The 27,169-nt window shown below is 37.8% G+C and overlaps 5 protein-coding genes across 6 annotated transcripts; 1 reads left to right on the forward strand and 4 right to left on the reverse strand.

Moving 5' to 3' along the window:
• The first annotated feature begins 5,953 nt into the window (after positions 1–5,953).
• Positions 5,954–7,759, forward strand: LOC133874549 (uncharacterized). The gene is made up of 2 exons (XM_062312399.1): positions 5,954–6,262; positions 7,068–7,759. Exons 1-2 carry the CDS (start codon positions 6,095–6,097, stop codon positions 7,596–7,598), a joined length of 699 nt encoding a protein of 232 aa, XP_062168383.1. The 5' UTR covers positions 5,954–6,094; the 3' UTR covers positions 7,599–7,759.
• LOC133874548 (uncharacterized) lies at positions 7,758–11,667 on the reverse strand. Of its 2 annotated transcripts, XR_009901319.1 has the most exons (5): positions 11,168–11,667; positions 10,400–10,618; positions 8,395–8,420; positions 7,966–8,309; positions 7,758–7,915 (listed from the first exon to the last, which is right to left on the reverse strand). XR_009901319.1 is itself a non-coding variant. In XM_062312398.1 (4 exons), exons 1-4 carry the CDS (start codon positions 11,534–11,536, stop codon positions 8,066–8,068), a joined length of 858 nt encoding a protein of 285 aa, XP_062168382.1. In that variant the 5' UTR covers positions 11,537–11,667; the 3' UTR covers positions 7,758–8,065. The 2 variants fall into 2 exon arrangements, 1 of the variants encoding a protein (XP_062168382.1); XM_062312398.1 differs by having other exon boundaries at positions 7,758–8,309.
• Positions 11,668–12,629: 962 nt separating this feature from the next.
• Positions 12,630–14,991, reverse strand: LOC133875856 (uncharacterized). Its single transcript, XM_062314109.1, has 2 exons — positions 14,292–14,991; positions 12,630–13,542 (listed from the first exon to the last, which is right to left on the reverse strand). Exons 1-2 carry the CDS (start codon positions 14,784–14,786, stop codon positions 13,117–13,119), a joined length of 921 nt encoding a protein of 306 aa, XP_062170093.1. The 5' UTR covers positions 14,787–14,991; the 3' UTR covers positions 12,630–13,116.
• A 4,029-nt stretch (positions 14,992–19,020) lies between these two features.
• On the reverse strand, positions 19,021–19,848 carry LOC133876213 (G2/mitotic-specific cyclin S13-7-like). The gene has a single exon (XM_062314499.1). The coding sequence runs from the start codon at positions 19,846–19,848 to the stop codon at positions 19,021–19,023; it is 828 nt and encodes a 275-aa protein (XP_062170483.1).
• Positions 19,849–20,915: 1,067 nt separating this feature from the next.
• Positions 20,916–26,875, reverse strand: LOC133876398 (transcription initiation factor IIE subunit beta-like). The gene is made up of 5 exons (XM_062314672.1): positions 26,670–26,875; positions 25,168–25,425; positions 23,536–23,667; positions 23,275–23,391; positions 20,916–21,782 (listed from the first exon to the last, which is right to left on the reverse strand). Exons 2-5 carry the CDS (start codon positions 25,423–25,425, stop codon positions 21,444–21,446), a joined length of 846 nt encoding a protein of 281 aa, XP_062170656.1. The 5' UTR covers positions 26,670–26,875; the 3' UTR covers positions 20,916–21,443.
• Positions 26,876–27,169: the final 294 nt, after the last annotated feature.

The raw sequence follows: 27,169 nt of genomic DNA on the forward strand, positions 1-27,169 counted from the left end.
TTAGTACGTGAGTTGATTTTGATATTTAAGGATGGATTGTTAATGGTTGGTTGGAGAAGAGTTTGAAGTGGAATTGGGGTTTTGTTGTATTGGAGGACCGAAGAAGTTGTTGTGATATAAGTTTAAATTCCTTATTATGGTTGTATGGGTATGTTAATTATGAATTTGTAGTAAGCTATTGTTGTTGATGATTATCATTATGAGACTTTGGTAGGAAGTATTTCCAATTAAAAGAGAGGTTGATTTTGATGTGTAAATGAGGGATTGTAGTGAGGACATCTTAATGATAGCTTGTTGAAAAAGCCAATAAGTGTTCTTCCATATGCTTTTGATGTTGGGTATTTTAGGTATTGATAAAGTTGAATTGATTAAGGTTGGTTGTAATAAATTATTGGCTTCTTTATTATGGCTTAATTAGGTGTTATGGTGATGTGAGTCAAATCTATCTAATTAACCTAAGTAAATAAGCAACAAGCTACGGAAAGGGTTAACAAAGATAATGAGATAATATAATAATAAAGCTAATGAGGTAGTAAATGCATTGTATAGTTAATAAACAAGGTAAAATACGAACATTGAACCAATTACTAACCCAATAGTAGTCAGTTACTTAGCTAGCTTTTGGAGTGGGAAATACTACATGTGAGCACGTGGGTAGTTTTACGTGTCATAAAGTATAGGGTTCGATAGTTAGTTGAGTCTAATCTCATAATTGTTTGTAGGCACATAATACGAGATTGGAAATGCCAACTTGTTCTCCAAAGTAGAGTTCAAAGTAACTAGAACATGGGAGAATACTTGAGTAGTGAGTCCTACGTGGTCTACCAAATGTGAATATTTTACTCATTGAGAACTTTATGATGTTTTATGCAAAGAAACATTATGATTTGTTAAATATCGAGCCAATGTTACTTTAGATGAATGTATGCTTGTGATGTTTTCAATACCTTTAAGTATGTAGAGAAATTCTTTGAAGATGTTTTAAATGTTTTGAGATATGATTAGGGAATGATGATTTGAGATATGTTTTGATGAACATTATATGAAGTGATTTCTCATGATTTGTTGGAAAGAATGTGGAAAGAACATGGTACTATTTGAACATAAAAGTATGAAAGTATGAAACATGAGCATGAACGTATATATGTAATGATTGTGGAGCCAAAGTTGCCTCCTATTATGATACTAATACGAGCCGAAGTTGTCTCCTATTATGACGGTATGCATGACATGAGTTTTAATGATGTTTTACGAGGTTTCGTGCTAGACGTATTAATATGCCTATGAGTCTTAATGAGAAAGAACATAGATATATTTCTATTCGACTAGATTGCATATGACTTGAATGATGTTTAGTTTGGATGTGCTTGTATACTTATGTTCTCCGAAGTTGTGGAATGCTTGCATATAAGTATAGCTGAGTCACTTGATATGTATATATGTATGTGTGTATAATGTATTAAGATTCCTCCTGTTTATGCGTGCCTATGTTTACCCTTATCAGCTATGGAATGTTTCTAAAAACAGAAGTATCATGTTGATAGTAGCTGTTATTGTAAACATACGGTAGGAATAAAATGATTGGCTAATTGTGAAAACCAGTGTGTTTTATACTATTGAGTTGGTGAACTCATACTTTCACCTATGCGATCGTGGCTATCACCACGACCGTGTAGAAGCTGATGTTGTGGTTGCAGGTACTGTTGATGTCAACCGAAGCTCATTGCATTAGTTGTATGTAGGTCGGACTATGGATAGTCCATATTTTGTAGGCTTTTTGTAAATGGCTTGTGTCGCATATGACACATTTTGTATAGTCATTCTTTTGATGTAATTAATATTTTTGATTAAGTTTTAAACAGATAGATAGATGTATGACTCTGGTGTGGTAATTAACTCTTATTAGTTTTATGAAATTTAATTCCGTTGCTTAGCTTATTAACTCTGATATACCAGGTACATATTATGATATATGTATATTGAGTTGGCTTAGCGACTAATTGTCGTGCCATTGTGGTGATTTCATTTTGTATTAAAAAGAAAAAAAAAGGTCGTCATAGCTTATGGTATCAAAGCAGTTAGCTCTGAAGGTCATTAGGAAAGTAGAGTCTAGAGGTGCATTAGAGTCTAAGTGTAATACCAGAACCTTAGGATTCTAAAAGCTTATAACAAAGGCTTAAGACATGGGAACTTGAACAGGAATTTCTTGTGCGCATTGCATGATTATTGTAATGCATTCAATATAACCTGTATTTGTTTATGTAGCATTTCTTTTACTCTCGCATTGGTAGGTTAACTTCAATGTGATTGCGCAAAGCCATGCCGCTTAGACAAAGACCACTTCTGCAACATGAGGAAGATGACTCTTTCTTAGTGGGTGATAGAGATGGCGGTGACTTACCTCCACCTTCTCAAATGCCCGATATGGCTCAGTTTTGGGCCAATGCTATTCAATACCTGATGACAATGATGGCCGCTATGCCTAGATAGGGCGAACGAAATGAAACGGTTGGTGACTCATCGACTAATTTCTTTGAACATAATTCACCAGTGTTTAATGGAAATGGTGGGCCCTTGGCAGCTGACAATTGGATCATTGACTTCCAGGACCTTGCTGATGCACTGACAGTCAGAAGGTCGACTATGCAGGCCTTAAGTTGTATGGAGAAGCCAGATATTGGTGGAAGGCCACAAAGATTCTTATAGCCGAAGAGTTAGGTCCCGGTGTCCCAATCCCTTGAGATAGATTCAAGAGGGAGTTCAACGATCGATTCTTCCCTCAGGCACAACGACGACAATGTGCCTGGGAATTTCAAGACCTCAAGCAAGGGAACAAGTCTGTCGAACAGTATTTGGCTGAATTTCTAAAGCTATTAAGGTATGCTCCACACCTCATCCCTGATGAGCAAACCAAGGCTGAAAGGTTTCTCGACGACTTGTCGCCGAGAATCAAAGAGATGATTGCTTTCCTCGACATCACCAACTACACTAAAATGGTGCACATTGCTACCATTGCTGAGAAAGGAATTAGAGAAGCGGTTGTTGACTATGTAAATAGGAAGCGATCGATGTCATCTGGAGCACCTCCTCCTCCTCTCCCTTCGTCAAAGAGACAGTCTTTTGGCAGTAGTTTCAGATCCTTTGGAAGAAAGAATGTCGCTGAAGTCGAGCTAGCTACAATGTTACTAAGTGTAGCAAGTGTGGAAGACAACATCTTGGACCATGTAGATTTGGTCTGTGTTTCGGGTGTGGCAAACCAGGCCACCACGTCAGGAATTGCCCTACAGCGGCTGTAATGAGTCAAGGGTCTCAAGCTAGCAATAATCAGTCTAGGCAACCTGCTTAGGCAAGGGTGCACTCACTCACTCCGGGTAATGTTGAAGTTGAGGAGAATGTCAATGATGTTGTCACAGGTACAATCCCTTTGTTCGGTAGCGTTGCTTGCATCTTGTTTGATTCAGGTGCTATTCATTCCTTTGTTTCATCCACCTTTGTGAAGTTATGCAATTTGAGTATTGAACCTCTAAAACAGAAGATATGCGTGGCTATTGTTGTTGGTGATGCAGTTGCTTGTAGAAAATGTGTGGACAACTATCCTATTGTTATAGAAGGGAAGACTTCGCCAGCGAAGTTAGCAGTGGTTAGCATATTGGACTTTGATGTCATTTTGGGAATGGATTGGCTATCAAAGTATGGAGCAAACATAGATTGCTACAAGAAGGAAGTGACATTTCGACTCTATGGCATGGAAGAGTTCAAGTTTTGCGGATCTCGTGTACGAGCTACTTCGCCACTTCTATCTGCCGTTCAAGCAATAAAGAGTGTCAGAGAGGGTGCATAAGCGTATTGTATTTAGCTTATGTTCAAGTCAAGCATGAAGTCAAGGCAAAGTTGGAAGATATTCCAGTGGTGGTGATTCCATTTTGTAAAAAAAAAGGTGTCACATAAATAGTATACTTGGCAATTTTTGACATGACCAGCGAACCCGGCACGAAAAAATCGGGTTTGGTGGGTCAACCCGCGGGTTGACCCGCTAAAACGATTTTTTTTTTTTTTTTTTTTTTTTTTTTTTTTTTTTTTAATTTTTTAATTTTTTAATTTTTTTTTTTTTTTTTTTTAAAGTCTCCAAAACAGCAAAGTGCAAAACCCTAGCCGCATATGCCTGCATCACTTTTCTTTTCCCTTCACCTTCTTCACGCGGCACGCATCCTTGCTCCAAGCCTTTAAGAGACTGTCCAGACTCCTTCACTTCACTTCACTATTTTTCTTGCGCCGGGGATTTGAGCTTTGGGATCTTGTAGTCTTGCTGTTGGAGATCATCAACGACAGGCACGCCATCGACGTGAACTACAGCCCGCCCTCGATGGTCGACTGGGCGGTGCCGTTGATCAAGCACGACGAATTCGCCGAAATTTGCGACCGCCGGATCGGTTCTCGGATCCAACTGTCCAAACCTAGTCGAACCTGCTCTACCTTGTGTCCTCTGTCCTCATGGCCTGTGGGGTGATGGGTGAGGGTTGTGAGGCGGTGCCGGTGAGCCAGTGAGCACGCGTTAACAAAATGTGTTCGTCGGGTTTGTGTCGTGTAACCCGATTCATTATCGGGCCGTGTTTGGGTTTAAAGTTATGACTAGATTAATAATCGGGTCGGGTTCGTGTTAGACTTGACGATGTATTAGGTAAGTCGGGTCGACACGAACCCAACCCGCTGGCCTGAATTGCCAAGCCTAATAAATAGTAAATGAGTTGCCAAGCCATGCTTCCTAATCCAAAGGGCAAGAAACCAAGCAAGCAAAGGTTAACACCGAAAAAAAAAAGAAAAAAAAAAAAAGGCTCGGAACAGTAGGGATGACTTTGTGTGTTGCCGAGTTTCAAAGCAGTAATTTTCGCTTCTCTGGACTAATCAATTTCCAAGGCAGTAGAAGTTAGTGGGACTCAATAATGGATATCTTTTACAGAGCTTCTGACATTTCCAGTGCTAGTGAGTGTGTTTTTCCTTTACCAGTACTCACTTTGTATGTTTTGTTTTGAAGTGTGAACAAGGACAAAGTTAAATGGTTGAAACCAAAAAGGAGAAAAAGTATAGTCCAGATCGTAGTACATTTCCCTCCAGAGCATTTGTATTTTCTGCTGATGTTTCTTTGGCAGCTTCTTACAGCCCTTGCAGTTTGTGCATGAGAAATTACCCCTCCTAATTCACTTGGACTTTGCAGGTTGATGATCACACTCTAAAGAAAAGGAAACATAAAAGAAAAGAAATACAAACAAAACCAAAAGAAAAGCCACGTCGGCTGAAATGAGTGCGAAACTAGAGCATACACACAAGTTCATATTAAAGCAGTAGCTAGGAGTGAGTTACGCATTATAAAAAAAATACACTTATTGGAAAAGGGTTTATTTCTTTGAATTAGAGGGCTAGTTATGAGTTGGAGATGGCATGAACTTACACTTGAAGCATTAGACTCTTGTTCGAAGGTAAGAAGGCAATTTTGTTCGTCTAGAAATTTGTATCTTATTCAAAACGTCAGGTGCTGCTCTTTTAGCCACCAAAGAGCACATGCAGAATCATTGACAAAATTGTTTAATTAGTGCTTGCTAGCCAATCACAGGGGCTAATATTCGTCTGAATTATTTCGAAAATAATGTTTAGTGTTGGAATAATCCTTAAGAAACACACCTAGATACTAAAAACGACACTGTTTGATGTTTGAACTGAAAATCAAGTGATCTTTTTTTTGGCCACTGGTGTTTTTAAATTAGTCCCTTTGTCTGCATTATGTTGGCAAGTATTTGAGTAGTTTTTTCTGTACTACATATGGGGTGTCTAATTACTTTCCACAAAAAATAGAACATGTTTACCAGCTAGTTTGCATGTGAAGAGGGAGAGAGTAGTTGGCCTTTTGCAAATTGCATGTTGTCATCTCCTTGGACCATTCTGTTTCAGACAAAATGTTAACCAAATCCACTATGGAACATTCTAGCTCACATTCTTGTCCACAATATTAATGTCTTATGAATCTTGATTAAATACTCAAGCAATTTATCATCTATTTTACCCTAGGTGCTGGAGAGAGAGAGAGAGAGAGAGAGAGAGAATGGTTTGGAAGGAGGAATACTTGGATGTAGTCTTGGTCCCAAGTGGGTTATTGATCATGCTGGCCTACCATCTCTTCCTTCTCTACAGATGCCGAAAATTTCCTGAGACAACAGTCATTGGCTATGAGAACCACTACAGAAAAGCTTGGATTGAGAGAATCTTGCAGGTCAGAAAACTCCTCCTCTCTTCACTACCTCAGCATGATTTAGCTTTCTCCCGGTGTAGAGCTTCTTTTCGCTTGCCACGGTTGTTGCTGCATAGGGAGTTTCATTTATGAAACATTGCCTTTCCAAAACGCCCTCTGTGGCAGCCCCAATTCTCCCAATGGGCCGGGTCATTTCCTTGATCAATTCTCAATAAATTACACTGATTTCTAATTGTTTTGCGCCTCTTGTTTGGGTTGTCCACCATTTGTTTTTACTTCTTAGATGAAACTTTAATTAACCTATTTGAATTTCCATAACTTTTGCAATTTCAGTCAAATTTAAAAAACTCTCATTTTAATGTATCAAACTTTCAATTTTTTTGCAATCTCACCCATCCCATCCCGTTAAGGTTTAGAGTTAAATCAAACAGTCAAAAGGGTAAAATTATCCTTACCCTTGTAAACTTTACAAAATTACCTTTAAATTACAAATAACTTTTTTTTTTTTAAAAAAAAAAAATAGGGAATTTTGGGAATTTCTCAGCCCTCCGTTAGGATTTAACGAAAAATCCTAATGAAGGGGTGAGATTGCAAATTTTTTAAAGTTCGATATTCTAAAGTGAGAGTTTTTTAACTTTAAGCGGAAGATTGCAAAAATAGTAAAAGTTTAAGAGGAGTTAAGTGAAGTTTTTCTTGATTTTTATGTTGTAAATTGTAATCTTCTCTTTTCCCTTCCCTGAATTGAATAGAAAAAAAAAAAAAAATGAAAAAAGAAAAAAGAAAAAAAAAGCCCTACCCCCTTAACATCTTCAATGGGTATTTGCAGGTTGAAGTAAAGGAAAGAAGCCCTTGTCTAACAGTGATATCCAGCACCATATCAGCGGCAACTTTCTTTGCCTCAACCTCTCTGGCTTTAAGCTCTCTAATTGGAGCCTGGGTGGGGAGCACTTCAAATAACGTGATTGAGAGTAGTCTCATATATGGGAACAAAAGTCCGTCCATCATTTCCGTCAAATATATCAGCCTTCTCTTCTTCTTCTTAGTTGCTTATGCTTCTTTTCTCCAATGTATAAGGAGCTTAGTCCATGCCAATTTCCTAATCAGTATGCCATACAGCGATATCCCGGCGAAGTATGCGCAGAAGGCAATGATAAGGGGTGGTGCTTTCTGGTCCGTCGGTTTACGAGCAATCTACTTTGCCGCCACATTGCTGCTGTGGATATTTGGTCCAATACCCATGTTTGTTTCTTCAGTGACTATGGTGGTGATCTTGAACATGCTTGATACAAATTCGACTCCGTTGCATCAGTTCCAACCGGCCAAGAGCCCTAATATGCTAACTAAGATTGTGTCATGATTCTAAGTGTCCCACATAGGTCAAGTACAATGTAATAAAATCTTGTGCATTCTCTTTTTGTATTATTTGGTATTGGTTCTACCACATCGAGTATGGAATCGGACACAGCTCATCGAGTATGCAATCTAAAATGTTGTGGCTTTGTGGCAACCCTTTCGATTTTATGGATTTAAACAACTTGGATTGATATAGTCAATGAGCTCACGAGCAGCAAGCATGTAGAATTCGTTTTACAACTTTAAAACAGCAGGACTTTTCAAAAGGTTTTGGAGTTTTTCTGTGATGAATCTCCGCATGGTTTGCAAGCAAACACCTACCTGAGCTTCCACTAAACTTACACTAACAAAATGCATGGCGGATTGATTACACCGCTATCAAGAGTAAAGACCATGATTATGAAAATGCCTATGTAATTTTGATGAGATCTTTTATACAAATTCCTCCACTTCGATTTCAGTTCTCTTGCATTATTGTGCATCATTTGAACTTTGATCCGCCTTGCTGCTGCTTACTTCATTGCTATCTGTAGCACTCTCAGCCGTTGAATTTGGTGAGCCTAACTGCTGATCATCACCTTTGCTTTTATTTTCTCCATTTGTAGAACCTTCCATCAAGGAGTCGATGGCAAGCTGACCAGAATAAAGGAATAGACCGACAGAGTTGATTCCAAAAATAAATGTTGCAAGGTAGCACAAACCATTTACAATAGTCCTGCCAACAGCAGAAATGAGATGATTACGAGCTTTTTCACAAAAGTTAACATCAAAGTATGCAGGAAGAAAGTAGTAGTAACTACCTTATGGTTATGGTTATCTGGCTGACCTGGAAGGAAGGAAAACAATTACATTGTCAGAATTACGCGATGCATATTTCACGACATGGCAACCATCTTCAAGATTTTCTTTTCTTCAACAAGCAAAGATACCATGTATTATATAACTATAACTTAAAAGGTGTTTTATTGTGGATTTTCCTTCATTAGTTAGCTTAAAAAAAGTCTTTCTTTGTCAACTAATTCAATAAAAAATATTATTTCTACCCATATATTATCTTCTTGTTTACAATAAATTGAGTTCAGACTAATCTGTATCTTGGGTTTGTCGCATGGTTTTCTAAGTAAAAGGTGATGCCTCTTGCATCTAGAAAGTGCTGCATAGAACCATTTCTAGGGTCTATCTCTAATTGCTTATGGTATAAAATAAATACACTTCCATTCTCCATCCAAATGTTGCCTAGCTAGAATGTTCATAGCGAAGCTAAATCAATGATTTATTCTACACACTTTGACTCAGAGCAGTGAAAGAATGAGACATACTCTTCTCAGAACCATAAATTTGAGAGAGCATATTATTTAGCGAATAAGTACAGCTGAATTGCCAAATAAGAATCATATAGTCTGAGCCAATTTAGGAAGGACATAATCAGACATAATCGGACATAATGATAAAGCATACATGTATTTCGTAGTATTTACAACCAGGGTTTATGTTTAATCCTCATCTAAGCTTTCATTGAGGTAATTACTTCAATTCTCCTATTGCACATCATCATCATCATATATATGTGTGGCTTTTTTCTGGAACTTCAGCTTACTCTTCAATTTTAAAAAGTGCATATTTCATCCTCTTGCATACATTTAAGGAAAAAAAGGTGCAATGAGGCAGTAGAGTTTCAAACCATACTCAGAAACTGGTCCATGCTTTGAAATCTGGAGTTAGAAATGAGAAACCCAAAGAAACTAGAGTTTTCTAAGAAAATAATCCCAACATATTTTTTTATTAAGGTAAGAATTAGAAAATGATCCCAACATGATTAGCAAACAGTTGAAAATATCCTGACATGATTAGCAAAATGTTGAAACTTCAAAGCTTCAGAGTTAAGTTTGTAACAATTGCCAAATACAGTCCTAAAAGCAGGATTAACTAAGCTCCTCTCACCTCCAGCACAATCACATCGGACATCTGGCCATTGTGATAAATGGTAGTTAGGATATTACAACTGTTTGTGACCATCCAATCTTCACCTAAGGAGAGTCGACAGAATATAAATCATGGTGGCATGAGAATTAATCATGGGTATGGCAATGGCAACACTAATGCAAATGCACAGCACAGCATGTGGTCAATTTCAGACAAATTCCAAGGTTAGAAATTTCTTGTTTGATGAGTACCCCCAGGAAGGGAGTAGTAGGCTACTAGCAAATCATCGTCTAATGTGTATACCGGAGCTGAGGCATAATACGGGTGAAAAAAAAAAACAAGATAGGAGGTACTGCAGGATTACGCCTCAGAAAAACCAATTATTTAGATAAAGAAAGATAATTTCATCTGTGGTTGCACTTATTATGCTGTGAGGAACAAGATGAACAGCTGCACCGGGCGTATCAGTTATAAAACCGTATAATCCATCGTAGACTTCCTTTCTAAAAACAAGGAGAGTTCAAATATATTTCAAACAATCTGCAAATTGAAGTGCAGAAAGGCAATGCATTTCCCTAAGTTAATTCTTCCTTCACTGAGTGCAAAGTGAGCATTTTTTATTGACTTGCAAGTTATAATAATAAGAATCACCTAGGCTTACGTCCAAACATGGAAAACAAATAGAACAATCTAACTTTCATTTCTGTTACCGCCATATTAAAAAAAATAAAAGATACAAGAATTTTACGTTGTTAAAATAGTCTGAGCAAGAACCTAACAGTCATAGTTCCATTTGCATTAATTCAAAAACATATACTCAAAATTCAATGTGCAAAAAACATTGAACACCATTAAAGAAAAAGTGGGAATCAAAGAACAAACCGAGAAATTATCTGAAATTGTCTGGCGATTGAGAGCTGCCTCAATAGTAGTAGTGAACTTGTAAAGAATAAGCGCAATAACACCTGCTGCTACTCCACCCAAGAATGCCTGAACCGGCGAAGGCGTAGAGTTAGCTTCAACAGGAGCTGACCCCATTGCTCTCAAGGTATCGACTGCCTCCTCCTTCAATGACTTCTTCACTCCTGAAGACCTAAATTTCTAGACCCGCCAAACCCACTTCATCAAAACCAAATATACTCACAATAACACTCGTGCACGCATACACAGACAAAGAAACAGAAATGAAGCAAAAGGCAGAATAACAGAACCCAGTTCCTGAAAATTTAAACTAAGTCACAGTAACACATAGCAATGTGGAACTATTGAACTGAACCAAAAGTAATTGGACACAGCTCCTGACAAAACGAATTCAATCATAATACCACATGCTAATATGGAATTGAACTCCTTAAGGCTGTGTTTGAACAAGCGATTTCGAAGTGGGATTTTACTTAAAGTTGTAATTAAGGAATTTCCAATTCGATTTTCCTCGCGCATCTAAAATTCCAAGTTCAAATTTTATGGTAAGGTTTTATTATACAAATACTACCCACATTACCGTTCGCTCCATTCCCATACCACTACCACTAATCTTCACATTGCTACCACCTAATTTCCATAACCCAGTTCCTAAAAACCAAAACTGGAGCACAGAAACACATAAACTTCAAAAATTCAAAACAAAAGAAAGAGAAAGAGGGGCAGTACCAGTTCTTTGGCACGCTTGGCGCGGCGGCGTACAGCTCGGAAGAGGAAGACAGAGATGGCACCGGTGAGGAGAACGCTGGTGGCGACTTGGATAGGAGAAGGGTCGTCTGTGGTGGCAAAAATGGAAGGAGTAGATGGCGGGAGCTCGATGGGACCCTCCCCCGGCGCAGGGGCGGAGGTGGTGGGTTCGGGAACCTGCGCGAGCCATGTCTCGGGCCTGGCTCGAGGGACGGCTAAGACATGGCGGAGAGTTGTTGGTCTGTAAGGGAAGTAGATAAGAGAGGATGAGAAAACAGAGGAGTTGTGGAGGTGAGAGAGAGCAACAGGGATGTTGGGACTGAGAAAGTGGTGGGAGAGAGAGTGCAACATTTGAGGCTTTTGGCTATGTATTGGTTCTTGATGATTTATGTTTCATGAATCTCTGTAATATCTTGTTCTTCCTGCTTAGATTTTGTGATAATATCTTACATGCATTTTTTTTTTTTTTTTCATTCATTGTTTTGGATTTTTGGATATTGGCTATTGGCATTTATATGGGGTAGGGAATGGGATATTTATTTGAACCATTGGATATGTGGAAAATGAGTTGTTGCTTCACCATTCTCAGCCTCTTTTATTCATCAAGATTTTTTTTTCCTTGGACTGATTTATTCATCAAGATTCAAGATCCTCTTTTATTTCTTATGTTTTTCTTTAAGGAACACTTCCAAAGAGGCTGATACGAAATTTGCATAGGATTATTTTCTCACATTTCTAAATAATATTTGCAGAAATACGATCTTTTGCTACCCTAAGACACAAATTTTGACCACATTGCCATATTGGCAAGGTGGTCCCCTAACCAGTTTTAGAGTTTTTTCTATTAAAAAAAAAGAAGAAGTAAAAGTAAAAAGTTGTTACGTTGACAAAAGTGATCAAGAGTTGTATCTTGGGTTAGCAATGTATCATATCTCATATTTGCAAGATTATGTGACGATGGGTTCAAAGTGAAATGTTAGAAATCATATTTTTATTTCATTTTTATATCATTTTGTCGATGTAGCACTGTCATTAAGAAAAAAAAAAATTATATAAATTCAAGAGCCGGTTGTCAATGATACATCAACAAAATGAAATAAAAGTGTGGTGTAAGCATTACTATTTTGTGTTGGTGTTAGAAGCCACATTATATCCCACTTTTTTGATGTTGCATTGGCAAATGGCAATTAGCACTTCTTAAGAAGATGAGTAATGCTTGCAATGCTAACGTGGCAGCCTTAACCAATACTTTATTTTATTTTTTAATAATGACTAATCAAATGATTGGTTGAGAATGTCACGTCAATATTATGAGATAAAAATGTAACTTTTAACGTTATTCTAAAAAAAAAATGTGTGAAATAAAAATATGATATATTGCGTTACTCTTTTGGAAAAGGTTAGGCAGGAGTGACTCGAGTGATCGTGCTTATTGGCAATTGAATGAAGAAAGAATTAAGACATTGAAATTATTATCATAACATAGACAACATCAAACCTAGTCATTATTAACAAGATCACATACTAGATAGGACGTTTCATACAAAAATGCAAAAACAACAAACGACACTGTTTACATCAACTTCACTTTGCTTTATTCCTTTGGCAATTCCTGCAATCTTTTGCTTTTCGTGGGACAAACCTTGGGGCAAAGTCTCAGTTTTGCTTTGGATGAGTTGCTCATCACTCCCAAACTACACCCACATAAAATTCAGGAACTGCAAAAATACCATAAAGTAATTAGCATAGTATAATAAAATACTTAGGGGTTAGATGTTTGAGCATGATATCCAAGCTCATTCTAATGTCAAATTTCATATGTTGATTGCTGCATTAGGAGTCCCGGCTCCCCCGAAGTAGCCAACAACGTTTTCTTGATCTGTCTAGTGAAACTGCGCATAAGAATCAGGAAATTCTCTTGGTTCTTGTCATCAACACTCTTGGCGCACATTAGATGCCACAATTCTAGCCCAAAACTTGATTTGTGCTTTCATGTCTTCTGTAGACCCCTTGGGAGCCCAATTTGGAATTGGAGGGGCAGAGCTCTGCACAAGCCATGCCTCAGAAAGATAAGGCCTCCTCACTACCTTATGATCTTGCTCCAAATCCTCGGGCTTCTTCTCTTGCAAGCCAGGAAGCATTTTAACCACAGTTGGGCTTAACTCTTTCTCAAATGTGAAACCCAAGTCCTTGAATCCTTGCACTTCTTCTAACTCAAGATCGCTTAGGCTCTTCCTCAACTTGGTCTGGTTAACCAGTCGCTGCTTCATTTCATTGGTACAGTTTGTGTTGATGGCTTCCACCTCCATGTTCCTTTGTGGTCTGTATCTCGGAAGACTATAGCTTTGTCTCATGTCCTGCAGTCCACAATCTAAGCTACATTATAAAGTGAAATAAAGAAGAAATGCCATAGTCGATTTGTAATTCACTGCCATTCAATCACCACAAATGCACATAGTTTAGGTTATTCAACTCCAACCAGATGATATATAGAATACTTGATATAAACTAGATTGGTTAGTCTGTTTAAAGTGTTATGGTTATTGTTGGGCCTAGCAACCCGAATATCCGGCCTATCGACCAATGGGCCTGACTACAGCCACAAGGCGTCACACGGTCACACCAGGTCTCATCCCTTAAGACGTTAACATTAGTCCCTGTGATCCCAGTAGGGAATGATGGTTTGCAGGGGTCATAGGACTTGGGGAACAATACAACAAAAAGGCCTCCAATCGGATCGTGCCACAAGGCCGGAAGCTGTAGCAAACCCACTAGGGCCACTATAAAAGGCAGTGGAAACCAACTCTCTCCCTTTCTCTATTTTTCTCTCTTACTTTCCAATACCATTCTTAATGGTTATACTAACTTAGTCATTGGAGTTATCTCTCACCGGCCTCTGGCGAGCTCTTGTGCTTGCCTTTTATCTTCTTTACAAATGCTTCGGACCGCTATTTCGGCCCACGGTTAACTGTTCTAAGTTCTAATAGTTGTGCTTTATAACAAAGTGTGTAGCAAAATGATACCAGACTGGAAAATACAAAGTGGTTTATAGACGATTTTCATGTATGATCATCTAGAAGATGATGATTACAGTACAATACAGTACCTCATGTCGCGAAAGGTTCGGTGATGCTTGCCTAGTAGATTTCCTCATTGGAGGATCACTTTCTCTGTCTTGAACTATTTCTTCCCTCCCTAACCGTGGTGGTAGGGACGGTGTTCTAAGCAAACTGCGATGCGTTGACTGCCCTGTCAATTTGGTCCTTCTGCTATCACTCTGTTTTTCTTGAATTCCTTCTTCCCTCCCCATACAAGTTGGCAACTGCGTTGGCGTTTGAAACGAATTCCGATCCAATCTGTGATTGCTTTCGTGCTCTCCGAGCTTCCTTGTTGACAAAGCGTTTTCACCCCATAAATTCTTGACCACCATCTCTTGGCAAACATCTGAGGAAGGACAAAGATCAGAAAAGCACCTTGACATCCTTGTTCTTGTATTAAGCGAGTTGTTAAAGAACCAACACTCCTCCAAAAGATCCAAAGCTTCCACCTTTTTGTCTCTACTAGAAGAGGACTCAAAAGGGTCGTCGTCAATATGCTCCATGCTTGCTCAAATGATCTTACACCTCAACACACTAAAAGCATCCACATGGGTTTCTTCTATAAAAATGGCCGGGGGGCTGACTAACTTGGGAAAGCTACGTGGGATATGACACCATGTGCGATTAACTCGGGACAAAGCACATTCCATGTGGAAATAAGACTTTGAGAAGGTGTTTGATGAGGTGGTCGAAGAGGCCAGGGGAGGAGAATTCAAGTGGCATTTAAGCCTAACAATAGCGAGATATGGGGGAGGATGGGATTGCTTGTGGGCAGGACAGGGTCATGCCAGCACTCTCCCCATGTGATGGCCTTTTGTTTAGGCAACATACAGAGGGTCTTTTGTATTGTTTTTTTGTCCCCATATTGTGACAGCTACGGTTGCAGGGGTTAATATATTGGAAAAATAGCCGGAAACAAAGTAGTTTTCTTGCTTTCTTTATTAAAATGGTTGGCAGTTAGGTTGTAGATAATTGCCAAGGGTCAATTTATCAGGCGGAAATTGAGGCGTCGACCTTTAGCTTTGCCTTGCTCATGAGTACGGGTTGGCATATCATGTAATCTTGTCGGGTTCGGATTAACTCGGTTGACCCGCTAACCGATTAGGTCAAACTGAACCCAACACAGTTAGCGAATCAAGTTGAAATATAGAACCCAAACACAATATGATTATAAGCCAAGTTACCCGATACAACTTGATTAACCCGTTTAGTTAAGGGGTCGTATTGACCCGACACAACCTGATTGTTTTTTAAAGATTTTTTAAATGGGTTTTGAATTTTGATTAGGCTTTTTTAAATGATAATTTCACCGAGCCACAAGAACAGTGCCTCATTCTAAAGGTTTTATATTCACTTATGCATGTAATGGGTTGTCTAACTTTTGATATTTCGTGTTTTTTTTTTACTATTTATTTAAATATATAAACATGTTGACGGGTTGACCTATTTATAAACGTGTCACTAAACGGGTCAACTTGTCAACTCGTTTAGCCTAAACCCAAACCCTATAACTTAGTGTCAGATTTGTAAGTCGTGTCAAAAATTGATAACTGTACTCATGACAAGAGTGGCAAACTGACAATTCATGTTCGCGTTTCGGGTTCGAATCGAATTAAGAATTAAGGTATAAGTATAAAATTATAGATGTCAATCTTAATCTAACCTATTTAATTAAGTTGGCTAGACCTACAAATCTAACACGCAAATTGTGTGTTAGATTTGTGGGTCGTGTAAAAAATTATCAGCCTTAAATGTGTGTATAAGATTATATAGATCAACCCTAACCTGATTCATTTAATTAAATGAGCCAAATTTCTCAATTTCAACTCGTTAATTTCGTATTAAATTCATGTCCAGTTCACTTTACGTGTAAAAACTATTTGATCCCTTAAACATGGCGGGGCACAAGCAGCCCAATTGTTCCCCTACGGGTATGTGACACCGTGTGCTGAAAACTCAAAACAAGGCTTTCCGACAAGGGGTTTGATTCTTGCACAACAGGTTGTGCACCAAACATTTTCCTTCCGACAATGTCATGCTTCTTGCAATTATATACGCAGCCAATGCCACGGATGGTTACTAGCACTTTATGGGAAGTTAACTACTACTTACATATTCATTCAATATTCTCATAAATAATTTTATTCTCAGATTCATTCAAATATTCTCACGGATAATGTTTTTTTATTTTTTATTTTTTATTTTTTATTTTTTTCCAATATTTGAGGAGAAAAAAGAAAAGGGAAAAGATTTTGAATTTTACGACTCTAATTCTCTGTAGTGAAACTTCAGGTCATACAAGTTAGACCAATGCTGCAAATCTAATAAAAAGCTAAAACATACATGCGCAAGTAGAAAGAAAGTAATCCCCTTGTAACCCTGCCCCGTTATCAATTAGCAAAAAAAAAAAAAAAAATTAATAATAATAAAAAAAAGTAACATCTTGCAGTTCTCTGCGTACTATTGTGGGTTATGAAACTTTGAATTAAAGGACATATCTACGATCAAGATGAGATGCAACATTTAGAGATATATTAGTGGAGGGGAAAATATTGCACAACAAATGTGCACAATCCAAGGTACATGGGTGGATCCATGTGAGTGAGATTTATCACATGGGTCTCACTCCATGTGTCCATGTGTTTGATGTTGTGTACAAGTTATGGACCAATTACTTCTCATTAGTAGAGATAGTAGACATGGAGATGCAACCCACTCGGGGGTAGCCGAGTTGGCTTATGGTACCACTTTTTAGTTGGGATGCCCAAGTTTGACTCACTACACAAACACTCTGTCTTGAGCGATATTTGTCTCTTGCAGGTAGAGAGTATGATTCGGTGTTAAAGCACTTTCAAAATTATATGTATATATATTTTTGTATCTTGGGAATGTTTTAAAAGGAATGTGTTAAAGAGTATTAATTAAATAAAGATAGTTCCACATGAGAAAAATAGAAAGTGTAGTTGATATTTATAAGGCCCAACACACTTTAAGCATTTAAAGTAATGCTTGGGTGTACGCACTTACGTGTATACTCTAGTACGGTGCGAAGCACTGGAACTACGTGCGCGCGTGTGGTAGTGGGCTGTAAGGCGCTTTGATAGCGCACTTGGCACTTGATACGAAGCATTGGAGCTCGGAGCGATCTAATTATTGACCTTTTAATTTTGGATGGTCATGATCAATCGATCTAGTAGTTTGATCTAAACCATATGATGCTTCTTAGGTAGATCTAGAAGTTAGATTTACTGGACCATCACTAAAATAAACTATAAGGTCAAATCACATTTGATCTAATGGTTGAGATTAATTAATAACGATCTAATGGTTATTATTAAATAATCATTGACATTTATTTGATCTGATGGTCAGAATTAAGTGTCTGATTAAATAACAGTTTATGATTGTTAGTTAAACAGTTATGTACAATTATCAGTTATCAACATAATACAGAAGTAATTGTTGTTCAGTTATCAACAAAATACAGAAGTAACTGCCGTCCTGTTATTAACAAAAGATAACAAAATTTCATTGATCTTCAGTTATTTTTTCTGATACCTTATGTATTCAAAATTACAAGTCTTTGCTTGTCTCTGGTTATATAGAAAAATCTGAAAGTGTTCGGATTTAATTTTCGTTTGTGCAAAATGGATTTAAACAAACAGAGGATTCTGGGCTCCATTGTATCTTGGAGAAATATTTGTTTTAACCATTTGCATACCTTTTTGGTGGTGGCAAATAATTTCATAAGGAAAGCAACGTTGTAACGTGCCTTAGGAGCATTTCGTTTTTCTGCTTTCTTTTACTTTTTCTAACATTCGGGGTTGAGATATGATATTTTGCCACTCAAAAACACAACTCTTGACTATCTTATCCATATGGCAAGATGATCCCCTAGCTATTTTTAGGGTTTTTTTCTAAAACAAAAAAAAAAAGTTGTCATGTAGACAAAGGTGGTTAGGAGTTGTGTCTTGAGATTGAAATGTATCATATATCTTCAGGGTTTACTATGGGCCCACCAAATGCGGGGTTGGGAGTTCCATGTCATATAAAAGAAAAAAAAATTAGGGTTTTTTTTTTTTTTTTTTTTTTTTTTTTTTTTTGTGTGAAGCTGCTGTGCTTTTCAAGACAGTATTTTCAGCAAATGCAACTAGTTGAAGCTGCTTCAAAACCAAATTCAAGCCCAGCCAATAATGGGCATTTCAACCAACACATTCTTCTGCAAGAACAAGAAGTCAAATTTTCTTGCATGTTTCATGGCAACAAAAAATTTGACGGTGAATCACATAGTTTAGAGGAAACTCAACTCAACACAGCAACAAATAAAAATAAATCGGCTTTGATACCACTTGTCAAAAATAATTTATATTAGTCTGTCTTATTTTATGACATGTGAAGCAACAAGATCTACATGACCGGATTTTGTTTGGTCAAGTAGATCCCATAAGTGATCTCTCACAATCATTTGTCTAATTTTTTTTTCAAATTCGAACAAATAATTATAAATGATTGGCAAAACATCGTTTAATAATTGGTAACAGATATTGCATATATATCTCTTGGTTGCTTACAAGACTGACAAAAAGAAAAATATGGTTACAGATAACTCATCACTCTGTATCCAATATGCTTGAAACAGCAACATCAAACAAAATTTGTACATTGTAAAAATCCTAAATACAAGAGCCTAACAAAAAAGGAACCGACAAAATTTACGAAATAACCGACTACTGTTCTTTAAGGTATTAGAGCAACTGCATCCCATGTAGAATCCGAGTATTTCTCAAAAACCTTTCTTTCCGGCATCCCATGTTTAGTCATCTTAGCCAGTTGTAGAAGAAGTTTAGCACAGCAAGCTAGTTGTCGTTTGGAATAACCAGTCTTCTGAAGAGCTTTTTCCCAGCCATGACTCTGTTTTAGTATGCAGGATCTTGCTGCGTAGATGGCAGAGGCAGCAATCATGGACGGTGAATACGTTGTAGTGGTATCATAATCGCTCATCGCAAGTTCGCCCAAATAGAAAGCCATGTTCTTCAAGAGTCGGTTAGTATCCCCACAGTCAGAAGATGCAAGAATTTCAACCAAGAAAGAATGGATCGTTGGAACCATAAGCTTCCATCCCAGCTTGTTTAGAATTTTCTTTTCCATGGAATTGATTTTTTCTTGACTGAAAGAAGCATCGAATAAGCATGTGAAGTAAGTTTGTGGGATGTATAAGAACTCGACCGAAGAAGGGAACCATTCCTCTTCATATTTGCAGGCTATGACTAAGGCGGCGGTACACACCAGCTGCAACTCAGACCACGGCACAACCACCGCCGAGAGAAAGCGGTCGGCAATGTTGACAGCAAGAAACAGAGTCTCCGGCGCAAAACCCAATTCCGTATGTACTTCTATCAGCCAATCTACAAGAATGAGTCTTACCTTGTCATTCAAGTAATTCTTCTTCACTCTGCTCTGGCTCTCAATGCGCCTATAAAAGCCATACATATCTTCTTCTACCTCGTCGTTTGTCTTGTGCGCATTCTTTTTCAATAATGAACGAAGGAGACTAGCAATACCCATGATCTCAAACACTGAAAATCGCTCTTTGATCGTTGAGAAAAGAAGCAAAAAGAGATGAACTGGCGCCTGAGTCTCTTCTGATATTGGAGTATTTATAGGAGGAGGTTTCCTAAACGAGGTGTCTTCTCCCCGCCTTCCTTTGCCACCAACGGTCACAAGCCAAATTTCAAATAAGAGTAAAACCTTGGTCCTTAAGACTCGGCATTCCTAATCCTTCTCGTATAAGTGTATTGAACAAGAGAGGCGTTGAAGACCCAGCAAGCGGCAAGCCCATGGGCTAGGGGAGGGTGGGGTGGGACTGTGGGAGCAACTATTTGGACCAAACCAAAACTATATGTGGCTAGATTATTATTTTTTATTTTTTAATTCAAAAAATGTGGCCAAACAGCATAATTCCCTAAATTTCCCTTTAGAAGATTTTCATTTTTAGATTGACGGAGCCGTCAAGTATTTCCAAGGTTAATGCAATTTTCTTATTTTATTTATTTTCCTTCTTAGGATATTTTATTAACTTTTTGTAGCTTTAGGGTTTTACAATAAATTTGGGAATAGTTGTATTGGAAATTTAGTTTTTGCTATCAATAATATTTAAGTCTTTGTGATCAACGTGTTTTGATTGGTGTATTGAAAACACAATTTTTTAATCAAGTCTATCACTTTCGCTACGTTAGCTTCAATGGACCCAATCACTTCTTAAAGAACTTGGTATTTACTATTTTCCTCTCCACACCCCCTTCCTTGTAGTGTGATAATCTTGGAGCCACATACCTCACTGCCAACCCAATGTTCCATGCACACACAAATCACATTGAAATTGATTTTCACTTCGTGCATGACAAAGCGGCATCCAAAAATTTACAAGTGCACTTCATATCTACCAAAGATTAAAAAAAAAAAAAAGCTAACATTTTTAAGAAGCCCTTGGTGTCAACTCATTTTCTTACATTGCGTGACAATCTCGGTCATGGAAATTCGAATAATTCTTAACGTCATACTCTGTCCCTCTAATAATTATTTGGCTTTTAAAATCATCATTTGATCAAAATTCAATAATGATCAATTAAAAGTTTAATAATAATTTTAAAAGTCATATCATTATTAAAAGGACACAAGAAATACATAAATATAACATCTAGAATTACTCTGCTTAGCTTGAGGGGCCTATTAAGACACTTGATGATATTCCTAAGACGGACCACGTTCAAATAACAGCAATTCAAATATCAGACGCAAGACTGGAGATGAGTATGAAGATGCCAAGTCTGTTACATAGTTCTCTTTTGAAAATCAAATATTCAAAATTCATTTGTAATATGTACAGTCATAGCATAATATTATAAATACAACCTCATATCTCTCTTCACAGAATCGAAGTGAGAGAATTCCAACACAAAAGTGTTTTAGTCCTTTTTTTTATTGCAAGTCTCAGGGATATCATCAAGTGTCTTAACAGCCCTCAACCATTCAATACAATAGAATGGATTTTAAATTCTTCTATAATTTTTTTTTTTTGGAGAAAAACAAAAACAACAAAAACGTATGCACTAAGTTCTCAGTGTGCATGGTTCACCAATCACTCATCCGAACTTCCAGAATTAGTTGCTTAGCTTCTGGAAAAGCTCTGGAAGATGGGCATTGGTCAGCTTTGTCCTCTTGGTGATCTCGTGCTTCTTCTTCTTTCCTTTAGGCTTGGAGGACATGACTTGAACCTCTGACCTGGCCCTCCTCTGAGCAGTGTTGGTAGCAGGCTTCATCCCATTCTTCAGGAGATCCCTCTCAATGTCAAGCATATCACTTGGCAATTCAATACCCCGAAACAGCTGTTTAAGTTCATCATCCACCTTAATGGGCACCCTGGGGTCATTTGGGTAGGCAACGTCTTCTTGTGAATCGAAGTTTGATAAAAGCACAATCTCACCCGAAGCTTTCAAAGCCTAAACAAGAATGAATTCAGATAATTTTATTAATCAGAAAAAGGTAATCCACTGCTATCTCACATAGTACCAACGAGTAAATAACATTCCAAATTACAGACAACTGAGACATTTTTTCTGTTGAAAAATGAAGATTATTTCACAGCACGGTAAACAAAAAATCATTAAAAGAACTTAAAGACGAAAGGATCTTACTCAAAGTTAATACAAATAGCAAGTAGCAATGAGCAAGAGAGAGAAACACATTAAAGAATTCGGGTGAAACTGAATAAAAGGAAACAAATAGAAACAAAATGCCATTGGGGAATCACACTTCTCAAATACAACTCAAAAAGTCACCCCTCCTGTTCTTGCAAGGAAAATCAACTACTGAGAAAGCTAATCAAAGCATCCACAGCCAGAAAACATACAGATACTACAATGGCTTCTTTCAAAGACAATAAGACCCTGACTGGATCTTCAAGTCCCTAGAGCTTTTTGCTTCATCATACTGAGCAAAAGAGTTCCCACTTCCAACTTTTTTTTTGATAAGTAAGAAGAAAATTTTATTAGAAAAACGCAATCAAGTATACAGGGGGTATACAAGAGAGACAATTAAGAAGAAGAAGAAGAAAGCAATACAAGGAAATCGTTATAACTAATCTCTAGAGGTGCTAAATGCGCAGCCGTCCAGGAGTACAAAGAATAGAGAAAAAAGGAAATGAGCTCCTCTATGGTTCTTTCTCTGTCCTCAAACTGTCTATCGTTGCGTTCCGTCCACAAGCACCACATAAGACAACAAGGAGCCATCTTCCACACGACCGCACTACGGGACCGTCCCCCCGACCACCAACATGCAAATAAGTCTATCACCCGAGAAGGCATCACCCAATGCAAACCGAACCGGCTAAGGATGACATACCAAAGAGCGCGTGCAACCTCGCAATGAAGAAGAAGATGATCCACAGTCTCCCCGGTCATTTTACACATGCAACATCTATCAATCACAATGACACGCTTCTTTCTGAGATTGTCCAAGGTGAGAATTTTCCCTAACGCTGCCGTCCAAGCGAAGACCGAAAGGTCAAGGGAAGGTGGGAAATCACTACTTCCGGACTTTTTCAAATTTCACCAACGCAAACAGTTAGCAGTAACCTTTGAACTATATCGTACAAGTTGTAACAGAGAGAGAATCATATCAATGGAATTCAGAGGCTAGTTCGATGGCCCTCAAGGCAAGATGAAACTTTTCCTCTAGGACCTTGTTTATTTTTGCTCAATGAGTTATTTTAAGGCTACACAATAAGAGATGACCTTTCCCCTCCGAAACCCCTCCCCTCCATGGGTTCAATCCAAGAATTCCTATAGAGAGGGGGAGGCGCCACCAGGCTAAAAGGCCTAGCAATTCTTTCCAAAGAGTTCTATGAATAAACTCTAGTGCTATTATAAAAACATGAATATCATGAAGTAAAAATTCATCAAACAAAACGAGACATTCGCATATTGCATATACCTGCAAGTCTTCCATCACAGTTGGATACGCATCCTTAAGATCAATGACAGCAATGCCCTCTGGTTTTTTCCTTATCAAGTAAAGAAGCTGATTCGTGTCCTTCAGATCATGCTTGGACTGCAGACCAAATGATAAGTCATAATGCCATCTATGATGAAAGAGGTAAGGACAAGACTGAGACTAAGTACAATTTAAATGCTAAAGCCAAAAAGTTATCAGTGCTGTCCATTAAGGTTTCCAGAGAAAGAAGTTTAAAGCTACCTTATAAGAGAAATGCTTCCCATCATAGTGCACTTTCGGGTTATTTCTCAAACTGTCAAAGACAGCTTTGTTGGCATTCACATCAACATAACATGCTTCATTTATTTGCTCCGGTGTAAAGGCTTGCCTTGTCTGCAAACATGAACAGCATTCAACTGGCTGTTAATCGCTTTCACCTGGTGCTACCAGGGCTACTGTAACTCATGTTGACCTCTAACAATGTAACAAATCAGAAGGGGGAGGGATCACATATCCCATTATTACAGTAAACTAAACCACAAACATCTATAATTTATAATTACCTCCAATTGGAAGTATGACTGTCAATTACGTATATCAATTTCCAATAAAATCAATGCCATACAAAATAAAGTTTTAAGATTCCCCCAACTGAGAATAAAAAGGCCCAGTTTGATGGAGGGTGGGGGGGTAAATATAATATAACTGTTAAAAAGGCCCAGTTTGATGGAGGGGGGGTAAATATAATATAACTCTTAAAAAATATCAGTAGTATCACAGAGAATAGCACAATTCTAGACCATCTTGCTATTTTCAAAACTTGACTTTAACCCATAACAACTTCAAAATAAGAACCCATTAAAATCTGAATTTTCCCCAACTCGAGTCTCTGGTCGGAAACATAGTAGTGCTTTCGGCATAAAGTGAAATAACACAAAGCCCATCTGATCCTCCAACTCCAAATGATTACTAGTTGCTGATTTATTATAAAGTCCTCTAATCAAAATCATCGCCATAATAAAGAGATTGGCTAACAAAAATGATCCCTAGAATTCTTCAGCTTTTGGGGAAAAAAAAAAATGCATTCCTGCAAGAAGCAGCTGGTTATGAATACCTCCAAAAGAATTGGTTGAATAGCACGCCATGACCAAATTTCCACATTGCCATTCTTAGACAAGACAGTACGCTTTCAGATTTAGGTATAACCCCTGAAACACTATTACTTGATCTCGTGCCCAAGTACTCATTTCTCACCAGATCTGCATCTATGATTTTTCTCGCTATATCTAGCACCAAGAAAACTCTTTGTGACCTCATTCCCCACCACTTTTTGCCACAACCCACGAAATTGTAATGATCTTATAGATACTCAACTAAGCAAGCCTTTTTCTTGAAATGCAACAAAATAGTAGTGTTTACAAATATCAAACTTACCATTGACCATCAAATATGTCATTGAATTTACAGCAACTCTTTTATTAACTTGGAAATTCCTAATTTTTCTTCTGTGCATGATTTTCTACTCATAAAAAGCCTGGCAAAAACTGCATCTTTATGCTAGTCCCAATTTCCAAAGCAGGACAAAAAATTATGAGTAAAAGAAAACCAGGGTTAATCCAGTGCCTACCACAAGTTAATTAAGGACAAGATTTTTCCTCCTATCTTGCATTTTTTATTAGAGAATGGAGGTACAGGATCTCAGTTTGTTTGAAAGATAGGCTACGCTTGCAGAATAATCAACCATGAACAGCTTATAGAGCATTATCTTTTAAAGTAAAAACACAGCCTTTCAATCATTGAAGCGACCGAGAGCATTGTACATATAACAATAGATTGAATATTTACAGCAGAGAATATTTTCATATATAGAGTATGAGACAGTTGGATTTATACCTGCAACAGCAGATCTACAACACGCTTGATCTGAGCTCCTACGGGGGCTTTCCGAATGCTGTTGATGTGTTGAAGTCTCTCTGTATCATTCGAAAATTTGACAGCAGGAGCAGGGGTTCTTGCAGTAGCTGGCAGTGGTCTAGCTGCGGGTTTGGATTTTTGAGTTGTGGCATTGCTAGACGCTGCAATGCTTGTGAGGGTTGACTGGCACTTCTCCTGCTGCTTCTTGAATTTATCTAATTTTTCTTGTAATGCCATCTAGACATAAACATGTTCGCTTTTAGTAACCGCTATTCAAACCCACCATGAAATGTACAAATATGATAAAAGAGGGGCTTTTAAGTGGAAAATTGTAAAATTGCTTCACAATTAAACTAAACTGACTAAATGGAAGCAATGACTCCAAAACTTAAATACCCATGTCGTTCATGTAGAGTTCAGGAAGAATAAACAGTTGGTAATCAAGAGAAAACTATAAGTTACTAAGAAAACTTCATACTGCATGCTCACACAATCATATATCTGCTAGCAACATAACCAATTCCAACAATTCCCTTGTAGAAAGGATAAGGCCATTCACGTACTCTACATTTAAAACTTTGATCATGGAACCATGGTTGAATCAACATGCCTCACTGGAAACTTACTATGGCCAACAAAACATTCCAATAGTTTTCTCTACACTAAATCTCCAATCTGTCAACGGCTTAATCCAGAACAAGTGCAACAATTTCACTGCCGTGTGCAGCATACGAAGAACATAATGCAACTAAGAAAATGGATTACAATGACTGTTATGCACAGCAATTAGTGACCAAACAAGTTTCATCCATTGATCAACCCCCTATCTATGATTAAGAATCGATGTTTTCCAAATTGATCTCTAATGTAAAAAATTAATTTAATTATATTTGTCACAGTTGGCGCTAACTGGGTTGTCTTTGATAACTTTTTTACATATTACAAGGCTGGTAACACCAACTTGAATATTATTCAACTGCTGACTGAAATATAACGATGTAAGAATTTCTAAGACTTCCCTCTAATAATAGATTAACACATAGGTCACATTATAGATGATAACTCCCAATTAAAGGGAAAAAAGTTCACATCTAAACTCTGTTAGGAACCCTTATATTATTATTACTATTAAATAATTAGTCCTTTCCTTACTAGGTTAAGATTTCTCTTCCAACCAGGATTAGGATTACTGATTCCTCTTCCTACTAGGAATAGGGTTATTTTATTTTCAATAAAAGCAATGTAAGTGCCTTTAGGCTGATTATCCAATAACAATTTCAATCAATTGCTATAAGCAATCTGTGGAGGCCAGACCCCCTTCGAAGAGATCATATCTTTCTCTGTTTTTCTTTGGTTTTCTCTGATTTTCGGCAATAAGAACTTAGGTTCTTATCATCTGGTATCAGAGCAGTGCTTTTTTTTGGAGATTTCCTTGTGCAGTGCCGTTCCGTGTGTGGTGCTGGACGTGCGGCAGCCATTACCTGTAGTGCTGCGTGTGGGGGCGCTGGTGACGATCTGTGCGCCGTGTGGTGTGCTCCGGTGGTGCGGTGATTTCTCCAGGTTCGGGGAACGTGAGGTGTGCGGTTGTGGGAGACGATCGCGGTTGGAGTTGAAAAAGTTTCTGAAATTTTTGGAAGGCTGCGATACTGATGGGCTGGTATCACGTTTAATTGAGGAAGAAGAGTGCTGTTTGGTTGAACATCTTGGGGGTATTTCTGTTTCAGTACACGGATAAGGTTAATCCAGAGCAGATATGATCTTATTCTGATTTAGTATTAGAAGTTCTAGCTGTTTGCTAGCAGGTTTAAGATTGCCCTATCCCAGTTTAGGGTGTTCTGAGTTTATCTCCCAATGTTTAACCTCTTTTTCAATATTACCTCCAAAGTAAAGGTAAAACACACATTTTTACTTTAATATTTCTCATTCTAATTCGTCCATTTTTATTTTAAGATCATTCTTAAGCCATCATGCAGCTAAAAAA

The sequence above is a fragment of the Alnus glutinosa genome, chromosome 8 (assembly GCF_958979055.1).
Source record: "Alnus glutinosa chromosome 8, dhAlnGlut1.1, whole genome shotgun sequence".
Classification (NCBI taxonomy): Eukaryota; Viridiplantae; Streptophyta; class Magnoliopsida; order Fagales; family Betulaceae; genus Alnus; species Alnus glutinosa.